General features: G+C 45.7%; 1 protein-coding gene across 1 annotated transcript in view; it reads right to left on the minus strand.

Annotated features, from left to right (window-relative positions):
- Positions 1-359: 359 nt before the first annotated feature.
- foxred1 (FAD-dependent oxidoreductase domain containing 1) overlaps positions 360-18,052 on the minus strand; it is a 39,010-nt gene continuing 21,317 nt past the window's right edge. The window contains exons 7-11 of the mRNA XM_070894303.1: positions 14,584-14,660; positions 12,685-12,845; positions 11,416-11,545; positions 10,467-10,571; positions 360-9,999 (exon numbers count right to left, since the gene is read on the minus strand). Coding sequence (XP_070750404.1) covers positions 9,745-9,999; positions 10,467-10,571; positions 11,416-11,545; positions 12,685-12,845; positions 14,584-14,660 — 728 coding nt within the window. The 3' untranslated portion in view covers positions 360-9,744. The remainder of the gene's footprint in view (positions 10,000-10,466; positions 10,572-11,415; positions 11,546-12,684; positions 12,846-14,583; positions 14,661-18,052) is intronic.

The raw sequence follows: 18,052 nt of genomic DNA on the forward strand, positions 1-18,052 counted from the left end.
ATTCCCGTTGTCCTGGCCAGTATCTATCTGTTGATCAACACAACAAAAACAGATTATCCCGTCATTATCACACTGCTGTTTGTGAGAGCTTGCTGTGTGCAAATTGGCTACATTACAAGCCCTGGTTTAATAGTCCAAGAAAAGTTGGCACCTCTGACAATGCAGCACTCCCTGAGCATTGCATTAAAGTATCAACCCAGCTTATGTACTCAAGTCGTGGACTGAGACGCAAATCCATAAGAGATCAATTAGTCTTAAAGAAAATGATGGAAAAATAAACCTAAACATTTTTTAAATGAGCACTTTTCTCCTTCCAATATCTCAGTTCTTCATACTCAGGCAATAAAGATGGAGACATAGTGTTTCATATCTTTATTTGGATCACTGTTACTGACCATTAACAATCGAAACCAGGATATACTTGATTAAATTATAACAATCATACTGCATACAATCCAAGGATGATCCACAGGCTACTGGCCTGCTCACAGGTTCCCAGCATGACTCTCCTAAACTTCATGAAACATTCTGACAGGTCAGTAGGTGCAGCTTCAAATTTCTGGGGAGGGGGTTTGTGTGCACCATGGCGAGGGTATGCTCATTTTGGGGAATGGAACACTTTTACTATCGTGTCTCACCGCGGAGCAGGTTTCCATCTAAGGTGTAGATGCAGAGTACAGCTTCTTCGGCCACAACTTGCACTTATATCACTCCTTTAATGTAGTAAAACATTCCAAGGCACTTTACAAGTGCGTAATCAGAAAAATAATTGACACCAAGACACGAGATATGAGAACAAGTGACAGAGATAGGTTTTATGGAGCATCTTAAAAGGAGATTTAGGGAGGAAATTCCAGAGTTTAGGGCCTAGACAGTTGAAGTCACAGTTCTCGGAGGGTTACGTGTTTGGATGAGGTTAGAGAGATAGGGAGGGGTGAGGCCATGGAGAGATCTGAACAGAAAGATGAGAATTTTAAAATTGACCCATTCAACACAAAGCAACCCTTTCAGCCTTCTGAGTAACTCTGATTTTCGTGCCAACTTATAGGAGGGTTCTGCTCCACGAGTCTGCACTCACTAGGAACTAGATTCCACGTGCCCAAACTCAGTTCCTGAATAACTGGCAGTGAAAGCACAATTTCATTCCGTGAGCCTAGGTTGGATTTGAACTGAAGTGGGAGATGAAAGGTTAACACACGAACCCACTGGATTGCCCAATCCCCATTCAGGGGGAGTTTAACCGGCCAAAGGTGGAGACAGTGGTTGCTTGTCATTGCAATGGAAGCCAAACTTTCAGCAACCTTCAGAAGAGGGCACTTACAAACAAATGCCACACAGAGATAACTTCTACTCTCTTAGGAATCAACAAACCAACCAAAGAAAAAGGATTCGAGTTCCTACAAGGCAACAATATCCTCAGATGCCAGTAATATGGACATCACAAACAAGACAGTGTGGCAATTCCCTGGGGATAGCTCAGTGCTATCAGATCGGCTTTATTTTCTTGACTATTTGATTGAGAATGAAAACAATTTGTAAATCCAGCTACAATACAGACTAACATGTTTAACCTGCTAAATAGCATAAACAACTTGCATTTATATAGCACCTTTAATGTAGTAAAACATCCCAAGGTGCTTCACAGGAGCATTATCAAACAAAATTTGACACCGAGCCACATAGAAACATTAGGACAGGTGAGCAAAAGCTTGGTCAAAGAGGTAGGTTTTAAGGAGCATCTTAAAGGATGAGAGATAGAGAAGCGGAGGTTTAGGGACTTGGCAGCTGAAGGCACAGCCGCCAATGGTGGGGCAATGGACATTGGAGAGCACAGGAGGCCAGAATTAGAGGAGCGCAGAGATCTCAGAGGGTTGTAGGGGTGAAGGAAGTTAAAGAGATAGGGAAGGGGAGAGGCCATGGAGGGATCTGAACACAGGATGAGAATTTTAAATTCGAGGCGTTGCCGGACTGGGAGCCAATGTAGGTCAATGAGCACATGGGTGATGGGTGAGCGGGACTTGGTGTTAGTTAAGATACAGGCAGCAAAGCTTTGGATGAGCTAAAATTGATGGAGGATGGTCGGTACATAGGAACAGGAGTAGGCCATTTATCCCCTTGAGCCTGTTACGTTATTCTACATACCTACCGTTGCCCCATATTCCTTAATATCTTTGGTTAAAAAAGAACTATCAATCTCAGATTTAAAATTAACAATTGACCTAGCATCATTGCCATTTGCGGAAGAGAGTTCCAAATTCTACCACCCTTTGTGTGTAGACGTGTTTCCTAATTTCACTCTTGAACAACCTGGCTCTAATTTCTTAGACTATGCCCCCTAGTACTAGACTCCCCAACCAGTGGAAATAGTTTATCTCTGTCTATAGTCGGAGGCCGGCCAAATGTGCATTGGAATAGTTGAGTCTGAAGGTAAAAAAGGCATGGATATGGGCTTCAGCAGTTGATGGGCTGAGGCAGGGGTGGAGACGAGCGATATTACGGAGGTATGAGTAGGCTGTCTTGCTGATAAAGAGTACAACAGTCTGGTTCAGCCTCAGACATTGGCGAGGGAGGGGGTTGGAGTCATTGGCTAGGGATCAGAGGATGTGCGGGGAACCAGACAGTGGCTACTGTCTTCGCAATATTTAATTAGAGGAAATTTCTGCTCATCCAATACTGGATGTTGGCACAACCCGAGAAATAGACCCAAGTTTGAGGATCCGAAATGTCCCATCTCCATTCTCCAGCACCACCCCATTTCACTTACAGAACCAATGGCACGGGAACCAAACCTAAGCAAAGGAACTTGGCATTCACCACAGTCAGTGAAAGCAAGTTTGTGCTTTAAAAAAAATTACGCTATCTTAACTTTTAAAACATTCAAAATGGTGGAGGGGGAACAGAGAAAGTTTTATTTCCCATTTGAGGATTAGTAGCTATTCCAAAGTATAGTTCATCAAAACAATACTGAGTTTCCTTCTATAACTTTCACCCGAAGGTTGTGGGCTCAAGCCTTACTCTAAAGACTTGAGCACAAAATCTAGGCTGACACTCCAGTGCAGTGCTGAGGGAGTGCTGCATAGTCGGAGATGCTGTCTTTTGGATGAGTTGTTAAACTGAGGCCCTGTCTGCCCTCTCAAATGAACATAAAAGATCCTGTGGCACTATTCAAAGAGCAGGGAAACCTAGTTTCCTGGTCAACAATTATCCCTCAACCATCATTAAAAAATATTATTTCGTCACTTATCTCATTGCTCTTTGTGGGACCTTGTGCACAAATTGTCTGCCGTGTTTACCTATCCAACAGCAACACTACTTCAAACATACTTCATTGGCTGTGAAACACTTGAGATGTTCAGAGAAGCTGAAAGGTGCTATATAAATGGAAGGTCTCTATTTTAGTGAAGGATATGAGAACTTAAAGCAAGACAGTTAGAACAGTAGTGAAGTCAGCAGGCCACATACATGAAAAACATGCATTTGTATAGTGCCTTTAACATAGAAATATGTTCCAATGGCAAGTCTAGGACGGCAAAAAAATGTTATTACACAGGTGATCGACAGGATTTCCAAGCTAGGACATGAGGCACACTTAGAAACAGCTGTATGCTGTAACAGGGAGATGGTAGGGTTGGACTATGGGTTCAAATGAACTAAAGAGCCTTCATCATCTGAACCTACCTCGTGATGAGAAAGAAGTATTCTACAGCCTGATCTTGTACACAGTGCAATGTATTTAGTTCAGTTTATACACAACTGCTGTCTAATATATCGTCAGCCTGCGACATTGGTGTAAGTTTAGTGTCAGCTGTGGCTCAGTGAGTAGCACTCTCGCCTCTGGGTCAGAAGGTTATGGGTTTGAGTCCCACTCCAGGGAATTGAGCATAAAAAAATCTAAGCTGACACTCCAGTGCAGTGCTGAGGGAGTGCTGCACTATTGGAGGTGCTGTCGTTCAGACGAGACGTTAAACCGAGGTCCCAATTGCTCCTTCAAGTGGACGTAAACGATCTCATGGCACTATTTCGAAGAAGAGCAGGGAGATATCCCCGGTGTCCTGGCCAATATTTATCCCTCAATCAACATAACAAAAACAGATTATCTGGTCATTATCACATTGTTGTTTGTGGGAGTTTGCTGTGCGCATATTGGCTGTCGCGTTTCCTACATTCTAACAGTTGACTACAGTCCAAAAGTACTTAATTGGCTGTAAAGCGCTTTGAGACGTCCGGCAGTTGTGAAAGGCACTATATAAATCCAAGTCTTTCTTTCTTGTTCTTAATGCATCACAATTCAGTAAGGGCCCAGCACCAATACACTGCTCTCCCATGGTCCCCGTTCACTGCCTCATCCACCACTTCTAATGAATAATTCCATACTACACCACACATTCAAAAGTGCAAGGGTGTTTGCAGGAGGTGGCACAGTCTTAGGCGTTTCTGGATTCTGCTTAAACCACTTGCTTGCGTTGCATGCTTACAAACTGTTCAGAGCTACCAGTCATTTCACATAGCAACAGCATTTTTTGATACAGCACCAAACAAATCATTTCAACCGGATACACTTTAGATAGCACACCACCAATAGTTTTCCAATTTGTACAAGCCTGCATATTAAGTAGCAGTATAGTACAAGGCAACTTCAGAGTTGAGGACAGCTCATTGGAACAGACATGTTGCAAGAATCGTGCTTTTTCTGCAATCTTCCTCTCAAGTACATGAACCCCTGATTTACACCTGCCAATAATCCCCACAACCACACCAGGAGAGACCATCCAATGTTAGCACTGGCCAGGGGTTGTACATAGGAACCAAACACTGTCTTTATATGCTGAGGAAGATAGGACTATGGTTCTCCTCCTCTCAAGTCATTACAGTAAATACAGAACTGCAATTTACTTTAGTGCTGATTACAGTATTTGTTTTTAAATCGACTGAACATTTACTGCATTTGAAAGCATGTACAATTTGACAACTTTAAAAAATGAATTCTGTATTATACATCCAGAATGATTCTTCGTTCTTTTTGAATGGAAGGAAAACCATGGGCTGAGCACATGGGATTTTTTGAGATGCACTTCCCACTGGGAGTGTGGATTCGCTCCCATCGGCACTTCCAAGGGACTGACAGCCAAGAGTTACAGCCAGTCTTTGGTCCTTAGGACTGAAATTGTGCTGTACTCAAGAAGAACACAGTGAAATTAGTGCTGTACTTATGTGCTGAACAGTTTATTCCCAATACCGAAGCCATAGGTCAGGGGCATTTCCCCCTTTAAAAATTTAAATGTGCTGAATGTTTTAGTGTGGGCTGTGGGATGCACAGCCTTGGATGCAGAAATCGACTCATGTTTAAAGTGAGGAAGATTTACTCGGGAAACCAAGGTATTAAAAGGAGAAAGGGCAGGCAGTTGGGAGTGAGATGAAGAGTTGCCATGGTTAAACACTGCAGAGTAAGTTTACTGGGCCAACTCGGATTGCTATGTTTCTGCACTGCCCATGAACACTGACCACCAATAATGTACACAACACAAACCCAGGCAACAGGCTTACCCCAGCAGCAACCATGTGCAAATGATCAACAGCAAATGTTGTACATAAAATTGCATTATAATCATAAACAAACACAAATTACCCTGATTGTATATCAATGCATCAATATATTATATATATTTAAAAATAATAATTTCATCCTCCAGGTGCAGGAGCAGTATCCCTTTATAAAGTATTAGAGTGTGAGCACCTAGCACCAGGTTATCATTTGATAAACAATTAGCTTTGCCAGCGACTATCTGGTGAATGAATAATAAAAAAGCACTTATAATCAGACTATCAACACTTTCCCTGGATTTTTATTATGAAATAGTCAGTGCAACAACTTTACTTTCTGCCGCTAGCTGGCGTTTTATACTTTCTTTAATTTTATTTTTCCCACAGGGTATTTTTCTGGATAAGTTCCCCTTTATTGTCTTAAAAACAGAAAATGCTGGAAATACTCAGCAGGCCAGGCAGCATCTGTGGAGAGAGAAACAGAGTTAACGTTTCAGGTCGATGACCCTTCGTCAGAACTGGAAAAAGTTAGAGATGTAACATGTTTTTAGGCAGGTATAGGGACAGGGAAAGAGGGAGGGGAGGAAAGAACAAAAGGGATGGTCTGTGATAGAGTGGAAGGCAGGAGAGATTAAGAGAGATGATGGTGCAAAGCAAAAGGAGATGGTAATGGGACAAGTTAAGAAACAAAAGATGAGTCTCGACAGGGTGTAATTTGAGATGGCAGAATCAACAGCTGCCGGGGGAAAAAAGAGGGGAAAAAACAGAAAAAAAAATAGGGGCAGAGGTTCTGGTCTGAAATTGTTGAATTCAATGTTGAGTCCAGAGGCTGTAAAGTTCCTAAACGAAAGATGAGGTGCTGTTCCTCGAGCTTACGTTGAGCTTCATTGGAACAGTGCAGGAGGCCGAGGATAGAGAGGTCAGAGTGGGAGTGGAGCAGAGAATTAAAGTTATAGGCGACCGGAAGCTCGGGGTCACGCTTATGGACTGAACGGAGGTGTTTTGCAAAGCAGTCACCCATTCTGCGTTTGGTCTCCCCAATGTAGAGGAGACCACATCGTGAGCAGCAAATACAGTATACTAAATTGAAAGTAGTACAAATAAATCGCTGTTTCTCCTGGAAGGAGTGTTTGGGGCCCTGGACAGTGGGAAGGGAGGAGGTAAAAGGGCAGGTGTTGCATCTCCTGCGCTTGCACGGGAAGGTGCCGTGGGAAGGGGAGGGGGTGCTGGGGGTGACTGCGGAATGGACCAGGGTGTCGCGGAGGGAGCGATCACTTCGAAATATTGAAAGGGGAGGGGAGCGGAAGATGTGATTGGTGGTGGGATCATGCTGGAGGTGGCGGAAATGGCGGAGGATGATCCGTTGAACGTGGAGGCTGGTGGGGTGAAAAGTGAGGACAAGGGGAACCCTGTCGTGATTCTGGAAAGGAGGGGAAGGGGTGAGAGCAGAGGTGCGGAAAATAGAACAGACACGGTTGAGGGCCATGTCAACACGGTAGAGGGGAATCCTCGGTTGAGGAAAAAGGAAGACATATCAGTAGCACTAGTGTGAAAGATGGCGTTGTCACAACAGATGCGACAGAGATGGAGAAATTTGGAGAATGGGATGGAGTCCTTACAGGAAGTGGGGTAGGAGGAAGTGTAGTCCAGGTAGCTGTGGGAGTCAGTGAGCTTATAGTGAATACAAGTTGATTGCCTATTCCCAGAGATGGAGACAGAGAAGTCGAGGAAGGGAAGGGAAGAGTTGGAGACGGACCATGTGAAGGTGAGGGAAGGGTGGAAATTGGATGCAAAGTGAATGAAATTTTCTAGTTCAGGGTGAGAGCAGGAAATGGCACCGATACAGTCTTCAATGTACCGGACAAAGAGGTGAGGGAGGGGATCCGAGTAGGACTGGAACAAATAATGTTCCACGTATCCCACGGAAAGGCAGGCATAGCTGGGACCCATGTGGGTTCCCATAGCAACACCTTTAATTTGGAAGAAGTGAGTGGAGTCAAAGGAGTTGTTCAATGTGAGAGCAAGTTCAGCTATGCGGAGGAGGGTAGTGGTGGATGGGGACTGGTTGGGCCTCTGTTCAAGAAAGGAGAGCGCCCTCAGGCCATCCTGGTGGGAGATGGAAGTGAAGAGGGATTGAACATCTATAATGAAAAGGAGAGGGATGGGCAAGATGCGATTGCTGGTGGGATCACACTGGAGGTAGCAGAAATGGTGGAGAATGGGGCCAAGAAACTGGAAACTGTTAAAGTGGCGGAAGGCATCTGAAGAATCATGAATGTAGGTGGCAAGAGACTGGACAAGGCGAGAAAAAAGTTGAGATAGGAAGAATCTGTTCCGTGGGGCAAGAGCAGGCTGAAATGATGGGTCTATCAGGGCAGTCCTGTTTGTGGATCTTGGGAAGGAGGTAGAAGCGGACTGAGCGAGGTTGGGGAACTATGAGGTTGGTGGCTATGGAGGGAAGATCTCCAGAGGAGATGAGGTCAGTGACAGTCTGGGAAATTATGGCATGATGTTCAGTCGTGGGGGTCATGGTCCAGGGGGAGGTAGGAGGAGGTGCCAAGAGAATTGGCATTCAGCCTCCACAAAGTGGAGGTTAGTTCGTCAAACAACAACAGCACCACCTTTGTCAGCAGGTTTAATAACAATGTTAGGGTTGGATCTGAGTGAGCAGAGTGCTGCAAGTTCAGAGGGAGGTAGGTGGGGGGGGGGGGGAGGCAGAGAAATTGAGACAGCCGATGTCCCGTCGGTAGTTCGCAATAAAAAGATCCAGAGTATAAGAGCCCAGAGGGAGGGGTCCAGGTAGAGCGAGAATTCTGAAAACGGGAGAAATGGTCAGCTGTAAGGAAGGGACGGGGGTGGGGGGGCAGGGAAGACTCCTGGCCAAAGAAGCAGGTACAGAGGCAAAGGCTACGGAAAAAGAGCTCAGCACTGAGAAATTCATTGAGGTGCAAGGGGATAAAGCTCAGGCCTTTGCTAAGGACTGATCGTTTGGGGTCAGGATGGGGAAGGTCAGAGGGGATAGTGAAAACACGGCAGGGGCGAGATTGGAAGGAGGAATGGGATCAGAGGAAAGTGATGGGGAAGGTGGTTCCAGAGAGGCGTTGGTGTCCAAGAGTTGTTGAAGCTTACGATCCTTGACACCTGAAAGAAAGGAAAGAAGTTTCCTTTATTGTCTGCCCGGTTGGTACTCTGTTTCCAGGAAAGGATGCACAGCGTATCCAGTTGCTGTACGGAATTCCGGAAGGAGTCAGGGAACCCACCAAGCCATGATTCGTCCTCTGATTTCCTCCCGCACTTCCCTCCATCACTGGGAGACACTGCAGCCTCCATTCAGCACTCCCTCATTAAACGCAGCGAATGGAACGTAGCAAGACAGAACTTGAACCCTAGCTGTAGCACTAATGCTAACTAACCAGCCAACATCTGTACCAGCCCCATAGCAAGATAAACAGCGAATGCTGGGAACAAGCGGAGTCAGGCAGCATCTGTGGAGAGGGGGAGGTAGGGTTAATATTTCAGGTCAATTACCCTTCGTCAGAATCGGAAGATGCTCCAGATGAAACATATCTTCCTTCTCCAGAGTTTCCAGTATTTTTGGAATTACTTTGTCACTGGGTGAACTGTATAAACAAAGTCACAGGCAATCTACCTGTATTTAGTCCAGAGCTACTCGCTCAGTGATTGAAATACCCAGTTGCTGTGACAAGGGATCAAAGGCAGGAACCTCAATTTTAAATTACCGTGGAGTAAAATCTTAGCAATTAAAGGGACATCGTCAACTTGAAAGGTTTGGGATACATATTCATCGTGTCAGCAAACATAAATTGATTGAAAAGAACCAACTGCTCTCAAAATGGGGGAGGCCGCCCTGAAAGAGAATTAGATTTTACAGATCTCACTTGCGATCTATGTGGGAATGGGTTTATTTTGCAATTTATTAAATAGGCTTTGAGCTGGTCAGACAGTGGCTGAAGAGGGCCCCACGAGACACACTGCTGAGCCTTTTGATATTCAAGAAAGTGAGGACTAGTCTGGAGGGATGAACTGCAGTGAATTAAAATTCGAATTAAATGTTCAGTCCAAAAGCATCAAACATCCTGATGACCCAGGATATGCCCTGATTACCATCTTTTGAATTACAGACCAGCAGCTCATCAAAAATAATCTATCACAATGTCTTTTCGGAAGTCTGATCACAGGATTTCACACTATATTATTTTCCAATAATTTGGTTCCTTTGTAGAATCGGATAAAGTCAAATGCTCCGAGGTCAAGCGTTTTGAACTTTCCATCAAGAATGAGCTCAGCGATGGCCCTGCCCACGGCCGGTGACTGCTGCAGGCCGTGCCCACTGAAGCCAGTCGCAAAAAACATGTTGGTAACCAGTGGGTGAGTGCCGATGATCGCATTCTGGTCGAAGGTGTTATAATCGTAGTAACCTGCCCAGGCACTTTTCAACTGAAGACAGAAAGTCATTAGATTAGAACAGTGGCAACCAGCTCTTGTGTGAGGACGCTCTTCAAATACGCACCCCCCCCCCCCACCCCGCAAATACGTACGTACCCGCAGGGACCGCCATCAAATACGCACACCCTCCAGGAACCCATTCAAATAGGCACCCCCTGCAGCAACCCCCTTCAAGTATGCACATTCCCGCAGGGACCCCCTTCAAATAGGCATCCCTTGCAGGGAGCCCCCTCAAATACGCACACCCTGCAGGAACCCCTTCAAACAGGCACCCCCATCAAATACGCACGTACCCACAGGGACCCCCTTCAAATAGGAAACCCCTGAAGGGAACCCCCTCAAATACGTCCCCCCCGGCTTCAGTTACCGCGCAGAAACAAAGACAGCATTCAGGAACAGCCAGGTGACACAGCATCAATATCCTTTAAAGATGTTAAGATACCACATGAATAACTTACCCTCAGGGACTCGAAGACAGGCACTCTCTGGGCCAGACGGGGCCACACTACCTCCTGGAAGTAGTTATAATCCACTTCTAGATCACTGTTGTCCGGTTCCTCTTCCTACAACAGCCAGGAATTAGAGTTATTGAGAGAGGTTTCGTGCCAAATCTGTTTTATTCACAGCAAACGAGATGGACAAATTCCTATTCATTGTGAATGTTGTGCTCAAGGTGAGGGATGTTAGAGACTGAGGAATGGAAACTGCCCTCCTCAAACATTTCCAGGCAAGGTGAAGTATCAGTCAAGTTCAGAGTAAAGATCCCTCAACAGTGCCCAATCAGACACTCCCAGATCAGGTACAGAATAAAGGTCCCCCTACAAGACCCAATCAGACACTCCCAGATCTGGGAGTGCAACTGGATTGAGATTGACCAAACTAATTTCACATAGGACACAAAGGAGGGTTTCATTTCGCCTGCCTTGACTGGATTTTCACCATAACAGCTGTTAAAAGCCAGTGAATGGAATGCACTGCTTGATAGGGTGGAAGCAGATTCTATAGCAACTTTCAAAATGGAATTGAAAAATGCTTTAAAAGGGCTAAAGGGAAGGGGCAGGGGGAAGTGGGATTAATTGGACAGCTCTGTCAAAGAGCTGCTACAGGCATGATGAACTAAATGGCCTCCTTCTATGCTGTATGATTTTATGAAGAGCCTGGGGTGCTTCACCCACACCTCCAAGTGGAAGTGTCATACTCACTGCCTAGGAGGAACGGAACAAATCTAGGGGAGGGTGGGAGGAGGGACGATGAGAATAAAAACTGAGGCAGAGTAAATGGTATCTTCGGAGGCATCCTAGCACGACAGTGTAACCGTCCTGGTCATCTTGCCAACCCACACCACAAGCTTCAATACAAAATGGGAGGAATGCGAACCGCTGCTCACAGAGACCGGGCAATGCTTACCTCGCTCGGAGAAAGTCCTCCCACATAGTTTCCTCCCAAACCTTCTCGGCGGAAGTACGTCCCCTTGTGGTCAATGAACAATGGGCATTCCAGCCCTGGGCCGTTTGGACAGTGGAAGACATACACATACCTGACAGAAAGGAGGAAGAGATTAAAGAGTTTTTGGATGCTGCATCGATGACCGAACAGACGACTGATCATCAGTAATAACTGCACAGCTCAGAAGCTTCTAGAGTTTGTGCTAAGTTAGCTGATTTTGACTGCGACAACAGCGGAGACATTACAATTGACTTCACCACCCTTGGGCGGGCATGGGGAGAAAAGCCAAGAATCTTGCTGCTGAGCATTAACTATCGACTCCTGCTGGAAAGTGAGGACTTCAGGTGAAAACAGGATCAGATTTAACTGTGATCACCTACAGCCGAGCAGCCTTGCTTGACACTCACTGCCTTGACTGCCACATGAAAATTGGGCAATTGGGGGAACGTATCGATAGTCAACATGAAACCTACTCCAGCAAGAGCCGTCAGCCTTAGGGGAGGGAACATGCACATTGTAAATGGTACATACATGTTTGAATAGGAAAAAATTGCTTATTTAAATCTCAGTTGCAGGGAAGATGAGAAGGGCCTTCTCCATCGAGGCAGTTAGTTTTCAGGGGGTCTGGTGGGTGCGTCTTAAACGTCAGTAAGCACAGATTCTAGGAATGTTCCCATTCAGATCACTCAACCCTAGGAAGTTTAACAAAATATTTAAGCTGCCCTTGATCAGATTGGTAGCTTCATTTGTTTGGGGTCCAACTGTTGAGGCCTTCACCAATGACACTATTCAATCGATCGCTATGGGCTATGCCAATAGTGGCCTGGTGACAGCTCTGCGCTCCCCACAACACAGCGGGAATTACATTTGCTTTCCTTTGTGCCTCTTGTTGCGATCAGGAAGTTTCCGTGTGGGAAAATCATGGGCAGGAACCTTTCCAACCCCATGTGCCTTGCCAGCTCCACCCCAGCAAACTTCAGGTAATGCCTGTGGTTATTACTGGGGCACGACACTGCGTTTGTCGCGTGACTGCAAATTCAGGGAGTGACTGGTGCACCAGGTTCTGGCAAATAGAACCTTATTCACAAGCAATGTTGCAATCCCCTTATTGTAGTAAAAAATATGCAGCTCTGCAAAAATATATAGAGAAATCTTTTATTTTTACTGCAGATTCTGTGTCGCTTCCCCGCTCTGTATTTTGCCATGCCCCACACTGCCTCCTTTGCTCACCTTTTTCTGGGCTCCACGGGGAGTTTCGTACCTTCCAAAGTGCATTCAGGGCCACTACCGATCCCAATCATCTCTGCCACTTTGCCTGACCACGCTCCAGCTGCATTGATCAGCAGCGCACACTCCACCGGCTGGTACTCCATACTGTTTGGCATCCGCACCTGCCATCCAGCAGACACAGCAAGAGTCAACACTGCATCCAATCCATCATTTAACTACAAGCTCACGTGACAACTCCACCAATGCATGACGGGAAATGTCAACTGCAGCAACGCATGCTGGGGAATGTCAATTCCAGCAACGCATGCTGGGGAATGTCAATTCCAGCAACTCAGGCTGGGGAAATGTCAACTCCAGCAATGCATGCTGGGGAAATGTCAACTCCAGCAATGCATGCTGGGGAAACGTCAACTCCAGCAATGCGTGCTGGGGAACGTCAACTCCAACAACGCATGCTAGGGAAAGTCAATTACAGCAACGCATGCTGGGGAATGTCAATTCCAGCAACTCAGGCCGGGGAAATGTCAACTCCAGCAATGCATGCTGGGGAACGTCAACTCCAGCAACGCATGCTAGGGAACGGCAACTCCAGCAACGCATGCTAGGGAACGTCAATTACAGCAACGCATGCTAGGGAACGTCAACTCCAGCAACGCATGCTGGGGAACGTCAATTACAGCAACGCATGCCGGGGAATGCCAACCCCAGCAACGCATGCTAGGGAACGTCAATTCCAGCAACGCATGCTAGGGAACGTCAATTACAGCAAAGCATGCCGGGGAGAATGTCACAGCGATGTTTTGTGCTCAAGATCCCCCTCACATTGAGTCAAGGGAATATTGGGGGGGGGGGGTTGTGGGACTAACTGGATTGCTCTTTGAAAGAGCCGGCGAAGACTCTATGGGCCGAATAGCCTCCTTCTGTGCTGTACAATTCTATGATTCTATGACAAGATCCTCTATGGAAGGCAACAATTTAACTTCTCCCAGGACTGGCAGGTACCCCCCAACATCCAGGTCTCTGGGCAGGCCAAGGGAAGGTGTGGGAGAGTGAGTCAGGGTGACCCCTCCATTTCAACCCCCTCCCTTTCCACAGAGCCACTTGGTTAGTTACGGACAGACTTAATCACACTCTGTTGCCCACTCCATCCCCAGATCAAAGAGTAGTATAAAGTTAAATGCTGCAGTTATACAAAACTCTGGTTAGACCCCATTTTTAGAGTACTGCCTTCAGTTCTGGGCACCGCACCTCAGGAAGGATAGATTGGCCTTGGAGGGGATGTAGCGCAGATTCACCAGAATGATACTGGGGCTAAAAGTGTTAAATTACAAGGAAAGGTTGCAAGAGAAGACTTGTATTCCCTTGAGTATAGAAGGTGATCTAATTGAGGTATTGAAGATGATTTGAAAAGGTAGAAACTATTTCCTCTGGTGGGGAGTCCAGAACCAGGGGGCATAACCCTTGAGCTAGGCCATTCATGGGTGATGCCAGGAAGCACTTCTTCACACAAAGGGTAGTAGGAATCTGGAACTCTTCCCCCAAAAAGCTGTTGACAGTAGGTCAATTAAAAACTTAAAAACTGTGATTGATAGATTTCTTTTGTTAGGCAAGGGTATTAAGGCTTACAGAACCAAGGCGGATAAATGGAGTTCAGGTATAGATCAGCCATGATCAATGGTCCCTCTAATTTGCTTTTGTGCGTGGTCCCATTAACTGGCTGTGCGAACCATTCAATTTTTGTGCATGTGTGATTTCTTCCATATAAACCCCAGTGAGCAGCCTGAGTGGGACCTCCAGGCCGCTGCATGGCCGTGGCCATGATCTAACTGAATGGCGGAATAGGCTCGAGGGGCTGAAGCTGTTCTTGTGAAGAAGCTGAAGTTACCACTGCTCTCGTACATTGACATGGTGAATTCTTTTCAGAGAGACGGTCTTGCCATCATCCGTCATCATCTCTCTGGTGGAATGTTGAAAACCTATCAAAATACAGAAATTTTAAAAATCTGATCGAGCAGTCTGAAGATCAGCAACACTGCAACAATATCGGTACGTACAGGGGCTCCACCATCCTCCCACCAACTGCGGCAAACCGACTCTCACAATCGCAGATGTGTTGGGTCAGCCGAAGACTCTGTTGTTGGATCAGAGATACGTTTACACGGAGCCGGTAGAAAAAAAAAGACTTGCAAGGTGAGTATGGGTGCGATTGGCTTCCTTTGTAAAATCAAAGTCCTTTTTAAAAAAAAAAAATAAGACCGTATAGAGTGACCCGAGTGTTGTTCCTATGTTCTGATTCATTTGCTTTATAAACAGAATAGAACTACTTACTACGTGATGGGGTTATGCAATATCACCTGATGCATTTTATTAACCATTTAATGTTATTGTTTACAAGATAGATTTGAAAGGCCATTTGGCCCGTCTTAGTTAATCAATGCATAAAGAATCTACAATCAGTCTTAACACCATCCAACTGGAATTTTTGGAATATGGGGTGACACTGGAAAGTCAGTATTTATTGTATATCCATAGTTGGCATGAGGGCATTAAGAATCATCCACATAGCGTGGGACTGAAGTCACATATACACGAACTCCAGTGGGACATTAGTGAATCAGTTGGGTTTTAGCAACAGCTTTCATGGTCATTTTTCTGGTGCCAGAAATGATTGTAATCTCTAGGCCACTGTACAAACAATCAGTGTGCAGAATCGGAGCAGTAATGAATGCCAGGAGCTCAGCGCCTCCTAGTGCCCGGACACCCGGAGATGAGGGCATGGGGCCCAGAAGAGGCGAGGACCCAGGAGCAGCACGGGCCAGCCCACACTGCGATATGTGTGCTGTTTATCAATGTACACAAGGCAAATTATGTAACATTCGGCAAAAGTAAAAATTTATCTCATTACAGTGGATTTTGCACCAATCAGGAAGCAGCCTTTAACCAGTTCTCCAAATCAAACAAGTTTAAAGAGCTGAAGCTTGCAAGTGTTCCAGCTTCTGGGAGGGGGGAGGAAGCAGGTCTCCAGTCGTCTTAATGAACCCTTGCCACTGGACCAAGACCTGGCTTTGTCAAGCACGTGTGGTGGCTGGTGTGCAACGGCCACCCACATTAAAAAAAATTCACACACAGGCATTTACCACCCCCTCAATTGGAGTTCAGGACTGGAACATCGGGTCCTTCATCGAAACACCTGTGAACTCGTGGAAGCAAGTCATCCTCATTCGAGGGACCGCCTATGATGATGATGACTACCCGGAAACTGTAGGATAGTGTATAATATAAAACATTAACAAATTGGTGTAGGTAAAGAGCATTATGGGATGGTCAGAGCTCCAGTAAAGGAAGAAGTATAGAAACCATAGCATACATCAGGAGTGATTTAGCCGAGTGTTTAAAACATTTAGTAGGAAATGAGTAAAGCAGCTTAACAGAAGTCAGTATTCATATCATTGTATTATGAGAATTTATTGTGTCGTACAGACTACGCATGAATTAGATTAGATAATTAGAATTCTATAGGCTAAAGCAAGACATGACATACTGTAAAGTTTAGAATAATTCAAGAAGAAAGCAGGTTTCATTGAAGATTCTGTGTAAAGTTCTGTTTGACTGAAAAGGAGGAGTGGAGCCAATGAACTCAAGGTCTGTAAGTTAATATGCACGCGAGCGAATCTGCGGGACTGCAAGAGGGGTGACCACAGATAAAGGTAGGCCCAAGAGCTCAAAGTCCAGGTTTTGGAGCATGAGCAGCAGCTGACATCACTGTTGCGCATCTGTGAGGCTGAGAGCTACTTGGGTAGCACATTTCAGGAGGTGGTCACCCCGCTGCGCAGGAGTGTGCAGGCAGAGAGGGAATGGGTGACCGTCAGACAGGCAAGGAGGACCAGGCAGGTAGTGCAGGAGTCCCCCGAGTGTATCTCACTTCCTAACCAGTGATGTGGGCAATGGTTCCCTCTGGGGTGTCACTGAGCGGCTGCAGAACATTCTGAGGGGTAAGGATGAACATCCAGAGGGCGTGGTCCATATCGGTATCAACGACATAGGTAGACAGAGTATTGAGGACCTGCAAGCAGATTTTAGGGAGCTAGGAAAGAGATTAAAGAGTAGGACCTCAAAGGTAGTAATCTCCGGATTACTCCCAGTCCCACGAGCTAGTGAGTATAGAAATAGAAGGATAGAGCAGATGAATGCATGGCTGGAAAGATGGTGCAGGAGGGCTTTAGATTCCTTGGATATTGGGACTAGTTCTGGGGAGGTGGGACCTGTACTGGCCGAAAGGGTTGCACTTCAACAGAGCCATGACCAATGGCCTTCCCGGGTGGCGGGGGTAGGTTGCTAGTGCTGTTAGGGAGAGTTTAAACTAATTTCGCAGGGGGTGGGCATTATAAAGAAGAAACAACGTGCACAAAGGATTGGGAGAGACAGATAGCAATAGAGTAAGAAATAGTACGGTATTAGGTGGGGTCAGACTAAGAAGAGAATACAAGGTCTCAGATAGGTTTACAGTGCAAATGTGTAAGTGCACAAAGCGTGGTAAACAAGGTTCATGAGCTGCAGGCGCAAACAGCCACATGGGACTATGATGTTGTGGCGATAGGGGAGACCTGGCTCAAAAAAGGTCAGGATTGGGTACTAAATATTTCTGGATGCAAAGTATTCAGGAAACATAGGGAAGGAAAGAAAGGAGGTGGGGTGGCAATATTGATTGAGGAGATGAAAGAGAGAGAAAGATGAAGCAGAAAAATGGGGTTGTATGACAGATGTCAGGTTGAGTATACAAGTGAGAACCAGGCTGAATATATAGAAAGTTCAGAGGGGAAGTGAAAATTGAAATAAGATGGGCAAAAAGAGAGAGAGAATAGATTGGCAGGTAACATAAAAGGGAATCCAAAAGTCTTCTATAGGCAAATAAATAGTAAACAGGTAATAAGAGGAGGGGGTGGGGCCGATTAGGGACCAAAATGGAGACCTTGCACGGAGGCAGGGTCTAGGTACTAAATTAATACTTTGCATCTGTCTTTACAAGGAAGAAGATGCTGCCAAAGTCAGTGAAAGAGGTAGTTGAGATATTGGATGGGATAAAAATTAACTTGTAATTATATAGCGCCTTTAACGTAGTAAAAACGTCCCAAGGTGCTTCACACGAGTATTATATGATAAAACATTTGACACCGAGCCACCTAAGGAGAAATTAGATCAGGTGACCAAAAGCTTGGTCAAAGAGGTAGGTTTTAAGGAGCGTATTAAAGGCGATGTAGAGAGGTGGAGAGGTTTAGGCAGGGAATTCCAGAGTTTAGGGCCTATGCAACAGAAGGCACAGCCACCGATGGTTGGGTGATTATAATCAAGGATGCTCATGAGGGCAAAA

This window comes from Pristiophorus japonicus, chromosome 11, assembly GCF_044704955.1.
Source record: "Pristiophorus japonicus isolate sPriJap1 chromosome 11, sPriJap1.hap1, whole genome shotgun sequence".
NCBI classification, from domain to species: domain Eukaryota; kingdom Metazoa; phylum Chordata; class Chondrichthyes; family Pristiophoridae; genus Pristiophorus; species Pristiophorus japonicus.